Source organism: Caretta caretta, chromosome 14 (assembly GCF_965140235.1).
Source record: "Caretta caretta isolate rCarCar2 chromosome 14, rCarCar1.hap1, whole genome shotgun sequence".
NCBI classification, from domain to species: domain Eukaryota; kingdom Metazoa; phylum Chordata; order Testudines; family Cheloniidae; genus Caretta; species Caretta caretta.
In genome coordinates, this window is record NC_134219.1 from 19,839,786 (window position 1) to 19,862,949 (window position 23,164).

The 23,164-nt window shown below is 41.9% G+C and overlaps 1 protein-coding gene across 10 annotated transcripts in view; it reads left to right on the forward strand.

Annotated features, from left to right (window-relative positions):
* TBCD (tubulin folding cofactor D) overlaps positions 1 to 23,164 on the forward strand; it is a 261,750-nt gene that overhangs the window by 7,533 nt on the left and 231,053 nt on the right. For 4 of the 10 annotated variants that reach the window (XM_075119355.1, XM_075119357.1, XM_048817353.2 and 1 more), the window contains exons 1-7: positions 1,285 to 1,438; positions 2,140 to 2,358; positions 13,164 to 13,214; positions 13,435 to 13,532; positions 15,134 to 15,235; positions 19,849 to 19,995; positions 20,776 to 20,831. In XM_075119355.1, coding sequence (XP_074975456.1) covers positions 2,166 to 2,358; positions 13,164 to 13,214; positions 13,435 to 13,532; positions 15,134 to 15,235; positions 19,849 to 19,995; positions 20,776 to 20,831 — 647 coding nt within the window. In that variant the 5' untranslated portion in view covers positions 1,285 to 1,438; positions 2,140 to 2,165. Of the gene's footprint in view, positions 1 to 1,246; positions 1,439 to 1,510; positions 1,532 to 1,626; positions 1,744 to 1,779; positions 1,867 to 2,139; positions 2,359 to 13,163; positions 13,215 to 13,434; positions 13,533 to 15,133; positions 15,236 to 19,848; positions 19,996 to 20,775; positions 20,832 to 23,164 lie in introns of those variants that run through there. The other 6 variants (XM_048817360.2, XM_048817357.2, XM_048817352.2 and 3 more) reach the window with 6 other exon arrangements.

A 23,164-nucleotide genomic window follows, 5' to 3' on the forward strand; every position in this document is an offset into this window, starting at 1 on the left:
ATGAAATAGGATCATAAATGGAGTGATCTGATTGTCTGCTAGCCATTCTGCTTACAACCTATGCAGAGTGACTTCTGAGACAAACTCTGTGCAGCACTTACTGGCATGAGCAGGGTTCTGCATTTGCTGAGCTGGACAAAGCTGCTATCTTGGGACCACAGACCTCCTAGTGTGAATTTTGGATAGTCTAATAATGCATAGCAAACAGGTCACATGCATCCAGAGCAAATCCAAGGCTTGATAGGGAAGTTCTACAAGTAGGTTGTCTACCAGCTGACTAATAGGTTGGCAGACACCACACTGTTTTTATTGGAGTGTAACAGTATTAGTTATAACTGATTAGCTCAATCACCTCATATAGCATGTGTACCCGTTTCCAAAAGCTGTCAAAGAAGGGTTCTGACTGATGGGTCTGCTTTCTAACACCTGGCATAACTGCTAAACTAGAGGCGGATGTCCCCCAGAGCTAGGGGCCAGGAACACCTGAATTTTAATGCCTGCTTTGACAATTTCAGAGTAACAGCTGTATTAGTCTGTAACCGTAAAAAGAAAAATAGTACTTGTGGCACCTTAGAGACGAACAAATTTATTTGAGCGTAAGCTTTGGTGAGCTACAGCTCACTTCATCAGATGCATCCAATGAAGTGAGCTGAGCTTATGCTCAAATAAATTTCTTCATCTCTAAGGTGCTACAAGTACTCCTTTTCTTTTTGCTTTGACAAAGTGATATGGCAAGTGATATGGGCCAACATTTTCATAAGGGTCAGTGAATGTTGATGCCTCAGTTGTGGAGCACCCAGCTTTGAAATACGTAGGTCCTGATTTTCTGAGGTGCTCAGCGCTGGCCGCTCCCACTGACTTCAAATGTAGTTGGGGATGTGTGGCGTTTCTGAGAACAGGGCCCAAGGCATCTCAAACCGGGCATCTAGAATTATCAAATGCTGGATGGAGGCCTGACCTTGCATGTGCGGAGGGGGGAGAACACCTGCCTGGCACACAGAGCCAGTGTGAGGATTACATAGCTAAGGGGGGACAGTGGAGTGGCTGCTAGCTCCCCCAAAGTCACCAACGTTTCAGGCCCTGGAACTGTGATACAAAGGAAAGTTCACAGCGTGAGGAGACATTTAAGGCCGCCCCACACTGCTTTTGTCTGGCAAGCCCCTGTTGGTCTGAGACAGGCTGTTCCCACAACCCCACCCCCTCCATGCTTGTGAGTGGAGCTCATGGAGCTGGGTCTCTGCAAGGCCCGCCTACTCCCCGCCCTCTCAGCTGCCGCAGCACGGAGAGGAGTGGCCGCGTTCAGGAACTGAGCCGTGGCTGCGTTCTTCTGTTCCGCGCGGCGCCCCGTAGCCGGGAGGCAGGTCGGCCAGGGCTGAGCACGGGAGAGGAGGGTTCTGTCCGCTGAGAGGCCCCTGGTAGAGGAGCAGCGGTTGCTAGGGTAACGTGGCAGCTCCTGGGCCCCTGGCTCTGGACTGCCCCAGCCAACGGGGACGGGGAGCCCCGCCCGTGGCTCCGGGTGCAGCAGCTCCGCGTATGGGGGCGTGAGGGGTCCCCGGGGAATGGGGTAGCGGGAGATGGAACTCTCGCTCCGGTAGTGATTCCCAGCCCTGGGGGGCGAGCCGTGGGAGTTCGGGACACGGCGGGATGGGGTAGGGCAGCGGAGCAGCCGCATCCCGCGTGTTGGGGCTGCGGGGAGGAGGAGCCCACGAGAGAGTGACCTGCAGCGTGGGCGTGGCTCCTAGTGTAAGATGGAGCGGGAGTCAGCTAGGGGAAAAACGGCCCCTGGGGGGGACGGCGGCTCTTTCAAACCTCCTTCCCCAGCTGTGGGATGCTGGTCGAGGGGTGCTGCCACACCCCTGGCTTGAAGTACATTCCGTTATATCCAGTGTTTACAATTTGGTGCAGTGGTTCTCTGCACCAGATTGTTCCAGCACCCCTGAGTAGTGGCTCCTCTTTCAGTCCCACCCACCCCTTGGCATGGGATGTTGGGTCTCAGGGGATGGTGACCCCTCTTTTAGTCCTGCCCACTCCCCCCTGTGGGATGTTGGGTCTGGGGTGGTGGCAGCCCCTCTTTTATATCACCCTGCCGGATGTGGGTTTAATTAAATTGTAAATGATTATTTGCTCTTATGTTACCAGGGAAGAATTGGCTGCTCTCTTTGGAAATGGCTTTGAGTGAGATGAATGGGGATGGCTCTGAACAAGAGGAAGGAGGATGCCAGGAGCCAGATGTCATTGCCAGGGGAAATATATTGGAGAGTTTTGCAGAGAGTCAGGAAATCAGAGGGTTAATTAACAGCCTGAAAGGAATATATGGGGACCTGGGAACACGAGAGGTGACAATTGAAAAATTCATAGGTAAGTTTTCTTGGTTTGAAGATGTACAACCTATAGGGAGTATATTTTCATGTTGGTTGAAATAACCTCATAGGACAGTGTAAACAAATGCTTTTACACCAATTCTTGCTCTTACAATTATTCAGAGGAAGATTAGTTTTATTATTTATTCACTTTACCTTCCAGATAGATGTACCAAGCTTATTAGTCATGATAATGGGAGTCAGTGCTCTCTTGGCTGTCTGAACAGTCATATAGCACAAGATCCTCTCAGTGTATCAAGGAAACCATTCCAGAATGAACAAGCAGTAGGTTTAGATATATATTTTTAATAATTGATTTTAAGGGTGAATTATCTATCCTTGGAGTTGGTCCTAGTCCCACTGAAATCAACGTAAGCAGGAAGGGGACCTTTTTAGTTAGTTCCTCTCCTGGTAATACTGCTGTTTGATTATTGGTTTCATGAAATGAAGCGTTGCCATCTAGCTGTTAAAGCACAGGTCTTGGAGTTGGAAGATGTGAGTTCTGATCCCACTTTAGCCACTTGTCTGACTGAGTTGTCTCATGATTGGATTATTCTTGTTTCCAAGTACTGACAGCATGCTTGTGACTGTACAAGACAATTGACAAGTGCTATGAAAAGCTTAGTCTAGGAGGGGCATAGAAAGTAGATAGTGTGAGGCCCTGAAGAAGGAGTTGGTTAGGTAACTTTCCTCAAACTTTAAATTCTGTTCATTTGTTTTGGGGTCTGATTGCTAACAAAAGTAGATCTCTTGGAGGGATTTGAGGAAAGGGTTGCCCTGGTATCAGGGGTGTGGGAGGGAATTCAGTGCATAGAGGATATAAAGATGGATAAAACGATGAGCATGGAATAGAACATCAGAGTGGAAAGAACATGGAAGTAAGAGTTCATTGTTGTGTTAAGCAGAAGGAAAAATATGCTTTAGAAAAGAGCCTTTAGAAATATCATATTGCCTCTATCCATGGTACTCCCAAATCTTGAATACTGCATGCAGATGTGATCACGCCATCTCAGAAAAGATATATTGGAGTTGGAAAAGGTTCAGAAAAGGGGAACAAAAATGATTAGGGGTATGGAATGGCTTCCATATGAGGAGAGATTAATAAGACTGGAACTTTTCAGCTTGGAAAAGAGACGACTAAGGGAGGATATTATTGAGGTCTATAAAGTCATGAAAGATGTGGAGAAAGTAAATAAGAGTTGCTGATCATTTGCAACTTCCATTGAAGTTAACAGGAATTGTAGGTGCTCAGCAATTCTGAAAATAAGAACTGTCTCTCAAACTAGACACCCCAGAATTAGTGGATGCTTTCTGAAAACTTGGGCCTTAGGTCTTCTGTGTGTATTTCCCTATGTGTAAAATATGACTAATATTTAAATATGTCACGGGGTATTGTGAAAATTAAATCACTATTATATGTGAGATGGTTTGAGATCCTTGTATAGAAGGTCATGTAGGTGTATAGAGTTTATTAGGCAGCTACTGTGATGAAATTAAGAGAAGTATCACAGAGAAGTGACAGTTACCAAAGGTGATACCTACAGTAAAGATACGTGAGGGAGATATCAATTGGTTGGGCCAGATTGTCATGACACACATTCAGCTCTGTACAAATATGGAAATAGTGAAGAAGTGACTTATTTTCTCCAGCAATTATTTAGATAAGTCAAGAAAACATTATATTTTTGGCTTTTTAAAATATTATTCCAGAGGTTGTATGTTGTCAGGGCCGTCCTTAGGATTTATGGGGTCCTATGCAGTATTATTAAACTGGTGCCCCTATGCCCGATGGCAGCCCAGGCTCACAGCCTGAGGGGGGCTGGGAGGGATGAGGCAGCAAAGGATAGCAAGATGCCCGTCCTGCCTCACGGTGGCGGTGAGTCACAGTTCCCCCCAGAGACCCCGTATCCTCTCTGTCACGCAGAATGGACATGCAGAAGATACCTAATTAAAAGCACTAAAAGCACGTATTGGGAATAAAAAATCAGTCACAGATTTTTTGATATGCCCTGAAGTTTGTCAGTTTTATTTGCAAAAACTTTGTAGTAAGGGTGAGTCAGCTGTCTTGCTGAATACAACATTAAATATTATGGAATACATGATGCAGCTCTTTTCTGTTTTACATTTTCTTAATCAGTATTTCTAAGCTGATTTTATATTTTATATGTACTCTTAAGCCTTCATAAAGTAATCATTCCAGATTTCTATGTATTTAACTCACTGAAACAAAGACGTTATTTTAAATCAGTCACAGAAGTTTAGTGTGTTCATAACAATGTTCATTGGTTTTAGAAAAAGGGAACACTAAATTAGTTTGTGTGATCTCCATAACAATAGACATGTTTATGAAATTTCACCAACTTTAAAAAATGTTTCCAAAGATTTTAGGCATAACAAAGGATTTTATATCTTACTAAGGTACTGATTTTGCTGGAGGGTTCTCTTAAAACTAGTTCATCAGATAGTCAGAAGTAAAGAAAGGGAAACTCTTTGTCCAGCTATCTGGAAGGAAAGGGGTGTTTTCCCTTTAAGGGCTCTCTTCAGTGGGGGCTGGAGGGAGAGGCAGTGAAGGGAGAAAGAGATGGACAGGAAGACTTTAGAAGCAAGTGGTTTTTTTTTTTTTTTTTTAGTAATTAAAATGTGTATTTTGGATAAGGGTGGTCTTTTGAAGGATTTATTTAAAAAACGATATGTCTGAAGATTCAAGCATTTAAGGCTAAAGACGATTGTTGCATCTAAAAATCTATGCAAGGATTTTTTAGAGATGTGATTTTATAATCTTCACCAACTCACTAATGAAATATTTTTAAAGCAAATTTTAAACTAAGGTCCTGTAGACTAACATGTTCTGAGTAAATGCTACAGTAATGTGCAACTGTTTTTGTCAGAAACTGACAGTATATACCTGGGGTTTGGCAAGTGCCTGGTAAATGGCTTCATTACCCTTTGACAGGTTTCAGAGTAACAGCCGTGTTAGTCTGTACTCGCAAAAAGAAAAGGAGTACTTGTGGCACCTTAGAGACTAACCAATTTATTTGAGCATGAGCTTTCGTAAGCTACAGCTCACTTCATCGGATGCATACTGTGGAAACTGCAGAAGACATTATATACACAGAGACCATGAAACAATACCTCCTCCCACCCCACTCTCCTGCTGGTAATAGCTTATCTAAAGTGATCATCAAGGTGGGCCATTTCCAGCACAAATCCAGGTTTTCTCACCCTCCGCCCCCCGACACACAAACTCACTCACATTTATGCTGGAAATGGCCCACCTTGATTATCATGCACATTGTAAGGAGAGTGGTCAGTTTGGATGAGCTATTGCCAGGAGGAGAGTGAGTTTGTGTGTGTGGTTTTTGGAGGGGGGTAGGGGAGTGAGAAAACCTGGATTTGTGCTGGAAATGGCCCACCTTGATTATCATACACATTTTAAAGAGAGTGGTCACTTTGGATGGGCTATTACCAGCAGGAGAGTGAGTTTGTGTATGGGGGGGCGGAGGGTGAGAGAACCTGGATTTGTGCTGGAAATGGCCCACCTTGATGATCACTTTAGATAAGCTATTACCAGCAGGACAGTGGGGTGGGAGGAGGTATTGTTTCCTGGTCTCTGTGTATATAATGTCTTCTGCAGTTTCCACAGTATGCATCCGATGAAGTGAGCTGTAGCTCACGAAAGCTCATGCTCAAATAAATTGGTTAGTTTCTAAGGTGCCACAAGTACTCCTTTTCTTATTACCCTTTGAGTGGCTCTTTAATAGTTTCAGTGTTGTGCTAATAGGTCTGGCAGGCTGGAAGGCTTTTTCACTTTTAACTACTAGATCCCCTCCAGAGGAAGACTCACCAGGCTGCAGCAGCCAGCTGTGGGAGTCTGCAGGAAGGGTCAGAACAGGGATAGGAAAGCCGAGAGGGTGGACACTAAGACCCAGTGGTACCACAAATTTTCAGGTGCCCTATGCAGCTGCGTATGTTGCATATGCCTAAGGAGGGCCCTATATGTTTTGACATAATTACTATTGAACATACATTCCATGGAAGGTTTCAGAGTAGCAGCCGTGTTAGTCTGTGTTCGCAAAAAGAAAAGGAGTACTTGTGGCACCTTAGAGACTAACCAATTTATTTGAGCATAAGATTTCGTGAACAGTTCACTTCATCGGATGCATTCAGTGGAAAATACAGTGGGGAGATTTGTATACACAGAGAACATGAAACAATGGGTGTTATCATACACACTGTAAGGAGAGTGATCACTTAAGATGAGCTAATACCAGCAGGAGTTGGGGGGGTGGGGGGGGGGAGGAGAACCTTTTGTAGTGATAATCAAGGTGGACCATTTCCAGTACAAATCCAGGGTTTAACAAGAAAGTCTGAGGAATAGTGGTGGGGGGAAGGAATAAACAAGGGGAAATAGGTTACTTTTTATAATGACTCAACCATTCCCGGTCTCTATTCAAGCCTAAGTTAGTTGTATCCAATTTGCAAATTAATTCCAATTCAGCAGTCTCTCGTTGGAGTCTGTTTTTGAAGTCTTTTTGTTGTAATATTGCGACTTTTAGGTCTGTAATCGAGTTACCAGAGAGATTGAAGTGTTCTCCGACTGGTTTATGGATGTTATAATTCTTGACATCTGATTTGTGTCCATTTATTTTTTTACATAGAGACCGTCCAGTTTGACCCATGTACATGGCAGAGGGGCATTGCTGGCACATAATGGCATATATCACATTGGTGGATGTGCAGGTGAACAAGCCTCTGATAGTGTGACTGATGTGATTAGGCCCTATGATGGTGTCCCCTGAATAGATATGTGGACACAGTTGGCAACGGGCTTTGTTGCAAGGATAGGTTCCTGGGTTAGTGGTTCTGTTGTGTGGTATGTGGTTGCTGTTGAGTATTTGCTTCAGGTTGCGGGGCTGTCTGTAGGCAAGGACTGGCCTGTCTCCCAAGATCTGTGAGAGTGTTGGGTCATCCTTCAGGATAGGTTGTAGATCCTTAATAATGCGTTGGAGGGGTTTTAGTTGGGGGCTGAAGGTGACGGCTAGTGGCGTTCTGTTATTTTCTTTGTTAGGCCTGTCCTGTAGTAGGTGACTTCTGGGTACTCTTCTGGCTCTATCAATCTGTTTCTTCACTTCAGCAAGTGGGTACTGTAATTGTAAGAATGCTTGATAGAGATCTTGTAGGTGTTTGTCTCTGTCTGAGGGGTTGGAGCAAATGTGGTTGTATCGTAGAGCTTGGCTGTAGACAATGGATCATGTGGTGTGGTCAGGGTGAAAGCTGGAGGCATGTAGGTAGGAATAGCAATCAGTAGGTTTCTGGTATAGGGTGGTGTTTATATGACGGTCGCTTATTAGCACCATAGTGTCTGGTTTGAAGGTATACATTGTCCTCAAATGTGAAATAGTTATGGGTGAGGACAAAGTCACAAAGTTCAGCCACCAGGTTTGCTGTGACATTATTGGGGATACTGTTCCTGACGGCTTGTAGTCCATCTTTGAGTGGAATGTTGGTGTAGAGGGCTTCTACATCCATAGTGGCCAGGATGATGTTTTCAGGAAGATCACCGATGGATTGTAGTTTCCTCAGGAAGTCCGTGGTGTCTCGAAGATAGCTGGGAGTGCTGGTAACATAGGGCTGAGGAGGGAGTCTACATAGCCAGACAATCCTGCTGTCAGGGTGCCAATGCCTGAGATGATGGGGCATCCAGGATTTCCAGGTTTATGGATCTTGGGTAGCAGATAGAATACCCCAGGTCGGGGTTCCAGGGGTGTGTCTGTGCGGATTTGTTCTTGTGCTTTTTCAGGGAGATTCTTGAGCAAATGGTGTAGTTTCTTTTGGTAACCCTCAGTGGGATCAGAGGGTAATGGCTTGTAGAAAGTGGTGCCTCGCAGCCTCTTGTTCGTATTCCGACCTATTCATGATGACGACAGCACCTCCTTTGTCATCCTTTTTGATTATGATGTGAGAGTTGTTTCTGAGGCAGTGGATGGCATTGTGTTCTGTGCGGCTGAGGTTATGGGGCAAGTGATGCTGCTTTTCCACAATTTCAGCCCGTGCACGTCGGTGGAAGCATTCTATGTAGAAGTCCAGTCTGTTATCCTCGAGTCCAGTCTGTTGTTTCGACCTTCAGGAGGAGTCCACTCAGAATCCTTCTTTTTGTAGCGTTGGTAGGAAGGTCTCTGTGGATCAGTATGTTGTTCAGAGGTGTGTTGGAAATATTCCTTGAGTCAGAGACGTCGAAAATAGGATTCTAGGTCACTGGAGTCTGGATTTGAAGTCAATCTCTCTGGTCACGCAATTACAGACATGAAAGTTGCGATATTACAACGGAAAAACTTCAAATCCAGACTCCAGTGAGAGACTGCTGAATTGGAATTCATTTGCAAATTGGATACAATTAACTTAGGCTTGAATAGAGACTGGGAGTGTCTAAGTCATTATGCAAGGTAACCTATTTCCCCTTGTTTTCCCAACACCCCCCCCCCCCATGTTCTTGTTAAACCCTGAATTTGTGCTGGAAATGGCCCACCTTGATTATCATACACATTGTACAGAGAGTGATCACTTTACATAAGGTATTACCAGCAGGAGAGTGGGGTGGGGGGAGAGAAAACCTTTTGTAGTGATAAACACCCATTTTTTTTCATGATTTGTGTGTATAAAAACAAACATCTTCTGTATTTTCCACAGTATGCATCCGATGAAGTGAGCTGTAGCTCATGAAAGCTTATGCTCAGATAAATTGGTTAGTCTCTAAGGTGCCACAAGTACTCCTTTTCTCCTTACAGTGTGCATGATAACACCCATTGTTTCATGTTCTCTGTGTGTATAAATCTCCCCTCTGTATTTTCCACTGAATGTATCCGATGAAGTGAGCTGTAGCTCATGAAAGCTGATGCTCAAATAAATTGGTTAGTCTCTAAGGTGTCACAAGTACTACTCCTTTTCTTTTAGTGAAATATTACTTAGCTGTGTATTTCAAGAGTTTACAAAAAGTCTGCCATGCCTGTTTAATTTGTGATATTCAAAGACTGATAACTATATCAAACTAAAGCCAGTTTTTCATCCATTAAAAGGGATAAAGTAACACTAAACTTTAGAAAGGGAGACTTTGGTAAAATGCAGACTAGTCAAAAAGGCTCTGAAGTTAAAAGTAAAAAAAGTAAAATCTTTGAGATGACATGGATGCTACTTAAAAAACAAAACCAAACCAAGAAGAGCCTCAGAAGGTATGCATGTTGCTGAACAAAACAGGAACCAGGCAGGCAAGTAGTAAATCAGTGTGGCTAAATGGGAAGGTCTGAGAAGCTATTCAAGCCAAACAAATCCTTTAAAACTTGGAAATCTGATCCAGGTGAAGCCCACAGGTAGGAACATACTGTACAGCATGCAGTATATGAGGGAAATTAAAGGACCAAAATGGATTTTGAAGAGCCAATAGCTAAAGTTGTAAAAAAACCCAGAAGATTCCCGAAGTATTTCAGAAGCAGGAAGCCTGCAAAAGAATCGGTGGGTCTACTTGGTAAAATTCAGCACTGACAAATAAAAGGTAATGCACTTTGGAAGGAATTACTAGAACAACTCATGGATGCTTGCTCGGTTCTAAATTAACTGTAGATGCTCAGGAAAAAGACTTGGTCATCATTGTGTACAGCACACTGAAAATCTATCTTCAGTGTCCTTTGGCAGTCAGAAAACATACCACAAGAACAAGTGGTTGTCCTGTGAATCTGAAAGGTAACACATGTAAGACTGATAAAAAGAAATATCTTTTTTACACAATGCATAACCTATGGAACTTACTGTCAAAAGGTATCACTGAATCCAAGAATTCAGCAGGTTTAAAAAACTGATTAGACACTTTGTGTGTAAAATGAGAATTTTCTACAGTTACATTAGGTAGGAAAAACATTATGCGGGATCTAAACCTTTGTGCTTCGGGGCATAAACCAACCAATAACTGCCTAATGATAGGAAGAAACTTAATCTGTGGGCAGAATATTCCATAATTGTCCATTATAGGGCTTTTTGACACTGTCCTCTAGAGCAGGGGCTCTCAACCTTCCCAGACTACTATACCCCTTTCAGGAATCTGGTTTGTCTTGCATACCCGCAAGTTTCACCTCACTTAAAAACTACTTGCTTACAAAATCAGGCATAAAAATACCAAAGTGTCATAGCATACTATTGCTGAAAAATTGCTTATTTCCTCATTTTTACCATATAACTGTAAAATAAATTAATTGAAATATTAATTTTGTACTTAAATTTCAGTGTATAGTATATGGAGCAGTATAAACAAGTCATTGTCTGTATGATGTTTTAGTTTGTACTGACTTCACTAGTGATTTTTACGAAGCCTGTAGTCAGACTAGGCAAATATCTAGATTAGTTGATGTACCCCATGGAAGACCTCTTTGTAGCCCCAGAAGTACGTGTGCCCCTGGTTGAGAACCACTGCTCTAAAGTATCTGGTGCTGGGCATTGTCAGAAGCGGGGTACTGGACTGCATGGGCTACTAGTCTAATCTGGTGTGGGAATTCCTATGAAGATCTATCCAGTGGTACCAGTTTAATTTGTTGAACACTAAAGAGTGAAATTATAGCATGGAAAAAAACTTTTTTTCCAGTTCACTCTTTCTAACATGATTTTAGGGCTTGTTTCAAGTTGCTGGATAGCATCATGGGCATGCAATTTGTCAGGGTACTGAGACTATGTACACACTACCACTGTCTATAGTATAACTTATGTTGCTCATGGGTGTGAATAAGTCGTGTCTGCCCCCACCCCTCCAAGCGATGCAAGTTACACTGACCTAAGTGCTGGTGTGGACTGTGCTATGTTGGCAGGAGAGCTTCTCCCATTGACATGGCTACTGCTGCTCATGGAGACTGGAGTAATTAAGTTGACAGGAGATCTCAAGCTACCGTTGACTTCAATAGGATATTGGCCTTTGTAAGAACTGCAGAATTGTGATTGTTGCTAATAGATAAGCATTGTGTTACCATATCAGTGGAGTTATAGGTGTGAAAATAACAATATTAGTGGATTGGTTTAAGTTAGTTCCACAGTGCCATCTAGTGGTATTTTTAGTACAATGTTGTTAAACTTGCATTGCATCTAGGTCCTAACAATTGGTATGGTGAAGAGAGGAAAAAACACAAGGGGAGGAGCAAATGAATAAAGAGCAGAATGGTTTGCAGAAAAAAGAAAGGGTTAGAAGGATATTATTTTGGTTTTAAAGGACAAAAGAGTACATTTTTCCTAAAAGAGATAGAAGAATAACCTGATGGGGTGAGAAGGAAACAGCCAAAAGAAGAAACGATATATTAGAGCGTAGTGAGGGGGGAAAAACAACATCGTTTAGGCCAGTGCTACTCAAAGTGGTGGTCTGCGGACCGGTGCCGGTCTGTGAGTCATCGGCTGCCGGTCTGCGCTCACATTGGGGGGGAAAAATTGCTGGTCCCACATATCAGATAGCTTGAGCAGCACTGATATAGGCTATAATTTGATTTCCCTGGCAGCTATGTCATATAGTAATATGTATATGTTACACATCTCCGTCTCAGCATGGTTCATTATTGCTGAGATGATCCAGTTTTGCCTTCCAAATGTGAAACAATGCATTATTGTCTTCTGAAGTCTGCCATCAGGCAGGCAGCTTGAAATAGTAGAGGTGTGAACTGCACAAAGCCCACATCCTGGCTTGAACGCATAGCCAGAGTAGCTGAGCTGTATGCTGAAGAGTTTCTCCAGCCTGGAGAGAAGCAATGGTGGAGCTGCTCCATGGCTGCTTTCCTGTGTCCACTTCCCGAGCACTGGAGTAGCCTCTCGTATGTGATCCATTGGTTGCTGTTGGATCTGCATGATAGTGGCTCCAGCAGCCTTTTTCCTACCCTGCTTGGACTCTAGAAGTCTGTGTATGAGGATTTTCAGCTGGAATCAGCAGCTGTTGATGGTGAAGGACCGAGTAGAATGCAATAGCCTTGAAGATAAGTGGGAAAAGGAGTCCGTCAAGGGGACGAGCAATGGGAGGGGTGAAAGGGGAATATGTCTGAGCTATTGGGGTGCAGGATAGGGCTGTTCTACTTGCAGCAGCTACAGTGCACACTCAGTATAATGGTGTCCTTCATTTGCAGTGCTCCATTAGAAATATATGGCTGACTGCTTAATCTTGGGAATGGAGAACTATAGTGAGATCAGCAAGTTGAGGACAGCAGCACACGGGGTGGGGAGGTATAATAGTGACCTCACTCACATCTCTTCATCTCTATGCTTATAGGTTTTTCCTTTAGCAATGTGGAAGAGGCCTAGAGGGAACTGCATGGGTCTGTGGTTGTCTTTACTACGAACCTCATACTACATTAATGGACAGGATGCATGATACTGGTAACCTCTCTGAGAATTTTGTACTCTTTGGTACTCTGATACGCAGTAGAGGGCAGTGTCAGCATTTAGCCATTAAGGTGGAAACACTTTAGTATAAAGTTTTGTAGCAGGGAGTATATTTAAATAAAGTTAACACTTTCTGCACTCTAAAGATATGTCTACACTACGAGCTAAGGATATGATTCCCAGCTCACGTACACATAGCAGCACAGGCAGGCGCTGAGTACGTATCCCAGGGGTTCAGGCAGGTTTGTGCTCAGCGCAACTAAGCTGTGCCTCCACTATCCATGCTACTGCGGCTACCCTGGTATTTATATAGGTGTTTTCGTGAGGTGGACGTCACACCCCTACCTCATAGTGTAGATTTAGCCTAATTAAGGACATCTCACTTGAATAATTTAAATCTCTTTTTTTCAGTTATAATGGACAAGTACCAGGAACAACCTCACTTGTTGGATTCACACCTAGGTAGGAACATCATCTCTGTTTTTTTGTGAATATTTTTTGACACAAGCTGCTAAACTGAAATGATTCATGTTTGCCTTGTAAGCCTGCTGTGGCTGGTGTTAAACAGTGTGCAATGTACTGTTATACACCCACTGCCTAACTTTTTGTGATTAGAAACATGCAAGCTAATTCACATGCTTCCTGTGTTTTGTTTTCTCCCCCACCCTTCCTCCTTCTCTAGAGTGGATGATGCATTTATTGCTGGATGTGGTGCGGGATAACAAGTCTCCTTCTCCACTAAAACATCTGGCATTTAAATTTCTTTACATCATTACAAAGGTATAAATGAGTTTTTTTTAATAATGTAGAAACTTTCATCAACTTATTTGTTGGTTAAGAATTACTTACTTTCTTAGAATATTTGGAGTGACTTTATATTTCAAAATATTGCAGTTGAGTTTTGAATGAAAAATAACACAATGTAGTTTTCTGACTTACACTGTTGTATTTTAGAACATGTTAAAATAGATTTTAAAAGATCCTAGAAGGTATTCACCCATATATATATATATATATATATATATATATATTTTTTTTTTCATAGTGTCGATCACAGCTTAATAAAGAGCAATTATCTTATGGGCACCTCCCCTCCCATTTGTGGCCATGAGGCTCACTTCCCCCATTTGCAGTCCCATAATGTATCTATGGCTGCTGCAGCAGCAGTTCTCTACATGCAAAGTATTTAGATATGTTTAGCTGTCTTTTAAATGTGATAAGTGTTTAGTCTCTTTTTGAAAAAAGATCCATATACTGTGTGCTTGTGTTCTTCATTTTTATCTCTTGTTCCCATCTGTTCTGTTTTCTCTTTTTTCCATCTCCACCCTTGCTCATGCTTTTGCTGCATTCTCCTCCTCTTCTTTCTCTGCATATGTTTCTCTGCTACTTGGGCCCTTCTCTCACAGACATTCTAGTCACATTGGTGAATCTGATCCCAGCATGTGAATTTTGTTTCCTCTCTTCCTCCTCTTACATAGCTGTGGTCCCTAGTGCAGGGGACTAAGTAGACTCTTCCTTCCCATTTCCTGCTGATTTGCCTGTTTTTACAGGCCCTTCTTTGCACTGATGATGCTGGATAACCGTAGAAGCAGTTGGAAACAACAAGTTGGTACCATGTGACCTATCACCTCTCAGTGTTGAATCATTGCAGTACAAGATCTTAAAATCAGAGAAGACAAAATATAAAACCTTTGTTCAGCAAAAGTGTTAGTTGCTCATGAGGCTCAAAGTAGTAATTCGTATGATTTTCCCACTAGTAGGGTTGCAGACTAAGTTAATGCTGAAGTAGTCGGGGCCAAATCCTGGTCATTTGGAGTTCACCTTTGACTTCAGTGGGGCTAGAATTTGGAGACTCTAGAATGGTGTCCATTTTGTATGGCAGTGGCATGTCTCTCCATTACTTGAATTTAAGAGCGACCTTGAGACACCCACTCAGTGGATGGTATCATGTAGGTAGTGTTCTGACTGCTCATCTCTTCGGTTTGCCTGCTGTCTTATTAGCGGAGGGGTGGTAATGGTATGGTCATAGTTCTGGTTGGGAGGGGTGGAGTGGAGAAGAAATTTTGCCATAAAAGTCGAGCAAAAGAAGGGATGATGGAAAAATGTCGTGGATCTCACAATTACATGGTTTTGTTAAATTCTGCCACTGACTCTAAATTACTTGGTGAAAAATCAAAAGACAGGATATTCCAACTTGTCAGCCAGTAACAGCTTTAGTTAGTAGAGTTTGTGATATGTAGTATTTTAAGATATTACCAGTTTATTTGAAAGTTAATTCATATCACTACTGTACCTACTGAACATCATATGTAAGATGCTTCCAAAAGTCGTCTTTGTATTATTTTCCTTGGACATGTTTTATTAAGTTGTTTCTTTGGTAGGTACGAGGGTATAAAATTTTCCTCCGACTGTTTCCTCATGAAGTAGCTGATCTACAGCCTGTCTTGGATATGTTTGCAGATCAGAATCCTAAGGACTATGAGGTGAGATTCCCCCCTCCCCCCCCTTTTGTTTGTTTTAAAAGAAAAAAAGCCAAAGAAAGTATTGTGCAGAAATGAAAATGGAGCAACATAGCTTGATGTAATTATTCTTAAACTGGATATAAAAGTATATATTTATATGTCACTATGTATCATGAAACACTTAGAAATGTCAAACTGGATAGCTAGATTTAACATTCTGAAGTATCCTTTTCAGAGGAAAAATGTGGTCTTACTAAAAGATGCTCTGTTGGATTTTTCCATTTTTATTTTTGGGAGCAGGGAGGTGTGTAGGGAGTTTTGAGTGTTAGTAAAATTGGTGTAAACACCAACAAAAGAAGATGCAAGGGCTAAAATAAACTATAATGGACAAGGGTTAAACTAAATTTAAAGGGAAAATAGGAAAGGGTTAAATACTGAAAAAAAATTAAGTAGGGGGCAGAGAGAAAATAGGCAAGGGATTAAGGAACAATTAAAAAAAAATTTCTATCCCAGATAAAGGGGGTTTATAGTTATAGTTTGTTACATCGAAATGATGGAAAATTGTGAAAATAAAATCACAGAAGACAGGATAGTTCAGTCCTGTCAGATTGTAAGCTCTTAATTCCTGTCCAGACAACTCAGCATCAACTGAGTATGTTTTAAGCCCTGTGTGGATACAAAATGTATATCCGCAGATATAAAGCGGATATCCACGGAGCTGCAGGGCTCTACCTGGAACTGCAGCGGCGAAAGCAGCAGCATGTCGGAGGCCGCTGCTGCTTGTAGGAGCCAGTGTCTCAGGCGGGCAGCTCTTCCTGTGTGGCTGTACCGCCCCCAACCCCACCCACTGGAGCGGGCACCAGGCTCACCGGCAGCTGTCCCTTTTTGCATGTGTGTGCAAGTGGCTTGCATGCTCTCGGACAGGAGATGCAGACTTCTCTGTGGAAAGGACTCTTGTCCGGGAGTGTGTGAGCCCCCCTGGCAGAAAACAAATGATATTTTGGGGACATTGAGGAAAATCATAACGTATCTGGGCAAAACAGATCAGTTACGTTTTTCGACTATTGAGTGCCCAGTCTTGGAAAAAACCCAAAACGTTAAACTATTTATTTGCTGGTATCTTTTGTCTTTTCACTGAGGAGTAAATCCAGGAGACTGAGTTCTGAAACGGCAAAAAATGATTTTGCCGTGTAGCCAGCTGATGCTATGTTTGAGATTGCTGAGAATGTTCTAGGCAGGAGAGTCTGTTTGCTTATTTTTTTTTTCTTTCTGTCCAACAAAATGACATGGTATGAACTGTAGTTCTTGAATTCCTGCCAAAGGTGGTGATTGAGTTTAAATTTGTGCTGTTTGACCTATAAATGAGGAAAACTATACAAATGTCTTATTGAGATTGAATTTTTTTAAAAAATACTTCCTTTATACTGCTCAAGCAACAAGGCTCATCAGTATGAAACAGTGAATTGGATTGCATTGGTGCTCAAAATTTACATGAGCAAGTTGCTCATTATTAATACCATTTATTGTTCCTGCCTGTGCTATGATACAGTATACCATTGTTTCAGAGGAACAGCCGTGTTAGTCTGTATTCGCAAAAAGAAAAGGAGTACTTGTGGCACCTTAGAGACTAACCAATTTATTTGAGCATGAGCTTTCGTGAGCTACAGCTCACTTCATCAGATGTATACCGTGGAAACTGCAGCAGACTTTATATACACACAGAGAATATGAAACAATACCTCCTCCCACCCCACTGTCCTGCTGGTAATAGCTTATCTAAAGTGATCAACAGGTGGGCCATTTCCAGCACAAATCCAGGTTTTCTCACCCTCCACCCCCCCCACACAAATTCACTCTCCTGCTGGTGATAGCCCATCCAAAGTGACAACTCTTTACATAATCAAGTCAGGCTATTTCCTGCATAGATCCAGGTTTTCTCACATCCCCCCCACCCCCATACACACACAAACTCACTCTCCTGCTGGTAATAGCTCATCTAAACTGACCACTCTCCAAGTTTAAATCCAAGTTAAACCAGAACATCTGGGGGGGGGGGGGGGGTAGGAAAAAACAAGAGGAAACAGGCTACCTTGCATAATGACTTAGCCACTCCCAGTCTCTATTTAAGCCTAAATTAATAGTATCCAATTTGCAAATGAATTCCAATTCAGCAGTTTCTCGCTGGAGTCTGGAATTGAAGTTTTTTCAATTCCAGTGGGGGGGATGTGAGAACCTGGATCTATGCAGGAAATAGCCCGACTTGATTATGTAAAGAGTTGTCACTTTGGATGGGCTATCACCAGCAGGAGAGTGAATTTGTGTGGGGGGGTGGAGGGTGAGAAAACCTGGATTTGTGCTGGAAATGGCCCACCTGTTGATCACTTTAGATAAGCTATTACCAGCAGGACAGTGGGGTGGGAGGAGGTATTGTTTCATATTCTCTGTGTGTATATAAAGTCTGCTGCAGTTTCCACGGTATACATCTGATGAAGTGAGCTGTAGCTCACGAAAGCTCATGCTCAAATAAATTGGTTAGTCTCTAAGGTGCCACAAGTATACCATTGTTGTTATTGACCAACACACAATGGTAAAGCGGTCAAACATAGGTGTGGGATTTTTATTATATCAATGTTTTGTTTAAAATACAAGAAAATATTTTCTCTCAAAATTGGCAATTTCTACTAAATTATTCAAAGATACTTCTTAACACTTTAATCTGTGAATAAGTATCTTTCCAGATCATAGAAATACATATATAAAGGATGAATTTGGTTGCACAGTAAAACCTTGATTTCTCAAGTGATTATATTGGGGAAGCATAGACATGAGAAGTTATGAAAAGGTTGCAGATGTTTTCTCTTCTTGTTACTCATTTTCAATTATGTAGGAATTGCCCTTCAGTGTTTAAAGAGACATTATCAATTTAAACCATACTCTTGTCTGAAAATGTTTTGTCTACTGTTCTTACAAGTAACATCTAAAAATACTGTAAGAGATTAAAGTAGAACACATTTCTCTTCAGTTTTGTGGCACGTGACAATGTCTACATTAAATTTCATTTTTACTCCTGTATAATCAGTTCCCCTACTGTTTTTGTTGGTCTTTCACACAACAAGAATAGAGAGAGATGATTTTTTAAAAAGACCCAAACAAACAGGAAAATGGCGATAGCTAATTCATGTGATTTTTATAGGGACACTCAGGACAGGTGTGGTACCTGACACTACTTTTAAACTAATTTTTATAAATTTGCTAGATTTCAACTTGATAACAACTTTGACAGGGATCCCAGAGGGGCCACCCTGAGATTGCTTAATCAGGGCGAACTGCAAAGAATGGGGCAGATGATCCCGAAAACTGGTGGTTATTCTAATACTTAGATTCACCAAACCAGCAACAAAACAGCTTCTACAATACCTTACTAGTTACTGAGAAGCTAGAAATACAGTTCTGTTAAAGCAACCCAGTCTTGGGCTCCCACCCAGACAGCCAAGTCAAATATGAGGATTACTGACAATCTTGTTCATCATATGAAAAGTTCTATCAGTCCCAAAGGATCAGATACTTTTCCTACCACGTCAATGAATATTTCAGATCTTACCCAAATACACGCTTACAGCCAATTCCTATTAATGAAACTACAATTGAAAAAGAGAAGTGAGCGTATAGGTTAAAAGATCATTATACATACAGACATGAATAAAATTCTTAGGTCAGTTTCATTCTGAGGTCAAAGCTTAGGTGAGCTTTAGAGTTGCGAAGAGTTCTTTCAGAATTAGTTCCATAGGTTGTAGTCCAGTATCGGGGTGATCCAGACTGGAGCCGGAGACCTCAGTCTTGTGACTGAAACTTCCCTTGATAATGCTTAAGCAGATTTGAGATAACAAGATCAGGGCCCTAGAGTTTGTTTTGTAGTTCTCTGGCAGCCTCTTGATAACCGGTATTCCTTGGGTGAAGCATTGTCGCTTTGAAGTAAGACTTCCTATTTCCTCTTCACTGGTAATTAGCTGCATTGATTAGCATATGACAACTGCCCATCTCCAGCCATTTACAGGTAGTTTACTACAGACTTCAAAGAGAAATAAGGACAATGATATTGTTACACCCAAACTTCATCAAAATGTTAATATTCCCTTTTGATCTTTTAATCAATAGAACATAGTGACAGACAGGAACTGTCTGGTTACGTTGTCAACATCTAACAATATGTTTGTACACGCACAAAAAATTACAATCATTATCTACTAATATGACAGGTTTCAGAGTAGCAGCCATTTTAGTCTGTATTCGCAAAAAGAAAAGGAGTACTTGTGGCACCTTAGAGACTAACCAATTTATTTAGTCTCTAAGGTGCCACAAGTACTCCTTTTCTATCTACTAATATGTCTCTAAAGGTTGAATTTGGGTCATTTTATCCTGTTAGTTGCTTAACCCCTTCTGGCTCAGTGTCACAGTAGTTCTTAGTATTGGGGTGCTGCCACACTTCTCTCTCCTTCGGTATTCTAGGGCATCTCATGTCTGAATGGCTTTCCCTGTATAGTTAGGCTGCAAGCTCCTGAGAGCATGGGTTGTGTCTTTGCTCCAACAGCATATTTGGAGCAAACAAAGTTTGTTTTATTATATTTTTTTCCTAGACGTGGGAGACTCGCTACATGCTCTTGTTGTGGCTCTCCATGACATGTCTGATACCTTTTGATTTGGCTCGTCTTGATGGAAATATCCTTTCTGAAGAAGGACACACTCGAATGCCAATAATGGATCGCATACTCAAAGTAGCAAAAGTAAGTGCTGCTTGGTTTTGTACACAAAGATGTCACTGTATTTTATTATATGTGATACATTTTGACCTCTTAATTTTGAGGCCTCATTTTGCTTATGTAATACGAAAGGGTTTAGCCCACAGTTGCAAATCCTGCATACAGTTTTTTCCATTCTTTAATGTAAGAAGGAAATTAAGTTTTTCATTCTTCTAAACTGGTAGACAATTTAATTTTAAGACTATGTAGTTTAAATGCATATTTTGTTAGACTAATTGATTTCAGAAATAAATGGGTAGTGTTTTCATGCTATAAACCCCGGTTAGTCAATTTACAGTCCTAAGTTTATGACTAGAGCAAAAAATGATATATGAAATAGACGTGAAAAAGTGCTCAACAGGCTACAGCCAGCTTGATTGAAAAGTAGCATCTGTGTAGATAAACTTTCCCACAAAGTTTAACCTGATGTAAATTGAAATGGTTAAGTTACAAATCCCTTCAGGATGGTTTTATAATAGCATCAAAAAATGAATAGCTGATGTTATTGACATTAGTCTGTATTGCTTTAATGCAACAGTATAGAAAAGATGATCCCACTTTCAAAGACATTGACATGGGAACTTTGATTTCTGGCATGTGGCTTGCTAAATGGAAAGTTGTTTAAACTTCTTTCTTTCATTGGCTCAGTCTAATGTTCATAAGAGTAAACATTAAGAAGTACGTATTTTCAAACCTGTTGTGTAGTTTTATTACTAACTCTGTCTCTGCAAATGCTTTGACAATTAATTTTCTTTTTACCTTCAGTCTTACCTGGTTGTCAGTGATAAGGCTCGAGATGCAGCTGCTGTATTGGTTTCCAGGTAAGTCTTGTGCTGATCTTGGCAAAATGGAAAGTGTTTTAATTTCTTAGCTTGAAAAGATTTCTATTGGCAGTACTGGGTGGACTTACAGTATTGGTAGTAGTACATGGAATACTTGTATGAATGTAGCCCCAATATATGGTGACGAAAAGTCATTGCCATAAGGCAGCTGTTTGGCCTATCTGAAATAAGCATATTCCTTCCTGTATGAGAGGAGAGGTGTCTATCACAGTTGATGCTTTTAGCAGTCTTCATCAGTACTGCCAAGAAAATGAAATTTGAATTACATTCTCTTGCCTGTAAGGAGTGCTCTTTAGTGTAGGATTCAGAAAGGGTGGAAAATTATTCCCTACGGCTGCTGGTTACATAGTATATTATGTGGATTATGAGACGGTTTCTGTTTTCTGTTCTTTTAATCTGGCACCTTCTTGGAACACTAAATTCATGCAGATGGACTAGTAACATTAAATTTTGTTCTGTGTAACAGTACTTTTCTCATCTTTCTTCTCCCCTCCCCCAAAAAGTAGTGCTGCTGTTTTCTTTGTTTTTTTTTACTGTCAAAGAAGCCTTAAAGTGAGAATTAGACATAGGATGTTGGAACATCCTAACCACTTATCCTACATAACACGTGTTCAAGCACCAAATAAGCTGGCCTGTAAGGAAGGTACAATAATTCTCTGTCACAGAGCTATAAGATTGAAAGTTTGTCTCTCTCATCAACAGAAGTTGGTCCAATAAAAGATATTACCTCACCTACCTTGTCTTTCTAATAAGCCAGTGGATGTATATTTGGTACTGACAGTAGCCTGTCATGTTTTCTTGTTCTAGTCCAGGGGTTGGCAACCTTTCAATGAAGAAGAGCCATTTTTTTGTTTTTGTCTTTGACCAAAATATTTCGAGAGCCGTATCACACGCAAAGCTACTTGTAGAGTTAGAATTTATAACTAATTATAATTAAACAAATTAAAGTTATTACTACTCACCAATACTTGTAATGCGACTTCTGCCATTTGAATTTGAATATAAACAGGAGGGGGCTGGAGTGCAGGAGGTGGTGCGGGCTCTGGGAGGGAGTTTGTGTGCAGGAAGGGGTTCTCACCTGGGACAGGGAGTTGGGGTGTGGGTGTGGGTGAGGGTGCGGGGTGCAGGCTCTGGCTGGGAGGCATTTGCCACAGGCGGCTCCCAGTCAGCAGCACAGCAAGGCTCTGGCCTCATGCTGCTCCTGGAAGCGGCTGGCTGCTGGCACGTCTCTGCATGCTGTGCGGGGGAGGTGGCTCCGTGCGTTGCCCTCAACACCATCCTCACAGCTCCAATTGGCCAGGAATTGGCCAATAGGAGCTGTGTGGGCAGTGCTTGCGGGTGCGGGCAGCGCACGGAGATCTGCTGCCCTCCTCCCCCCGAAGGGGCGCGCAGAGATGTGCCAGCAGTCAGCCGCTGCTGGGAGCAGCATGGGGCCAGAGCCTTGCTGTGCCGCCGACTGGGAGCTTGCCTGTGGTAAGCGCCTTCCGGCCAGAGCCTGCACCTTGTACCCCCTCAAAAAACGGCTGCCCATCAGGGGGCAGCCAAAGATCCGCATCTGGCTCCGGAGCCTCAGGTTGCCGACTCCTGTTCTAGTAAATTTTGAATGTGCACTCCCACCCTGCCACTTCCCAAAAAAACAAACCTAGCTCTTCAAAAGAGCTAATCTGCATCTTTTTTAATCCTTGCCCCCCCCACCCCAAATTTTTTTTTAAATTTCATCCACCCCTTTGGACTGTAAGTTCAGTTACTATAAGGCATTCATAAAGATGAGTTATTCATGAAAAGAGAGTAGTTTAATAGTTGGACTGAATCTAATGTCCAATATGACTTGCCAGTAATACAGTACATTAATGTAAGTTTCAAGCACCTGCTAACAGGATGACACCACAAAGAAGCCCTGTGTTTCTCTGCAGGGTTCTATTCTGCCCCCTTGTTGTCAGTCCCGCACCACCTTTTCAGTTAAAACCTAATTTGCATATGGATATGCACTCATAACAAATACCAGATAATTGAACTGGAGAACATTCTGAATATATTTTGATACACAGTTGGATCTATTGATTCTTAATGTAAGGTTGTATCATTAGCAAAATTATCCTTTGGAGATAAATTCCAGTGACTCTTTGCCTTACATTTTACTTGGGAGGGAATTTGATCACATGGTTAGTATACAGATCAGGGAACCAGGACCCCTGGAATCCGTTTGTCTGTGGGACTGTGGATACTTTGTGGCTTTGTGGCCTTAGGGAAGTTGTTGTGACTTTTCTGAGTCTGTCTGTTTCTCTGTAAAATGGGTATATTACTATATCTCT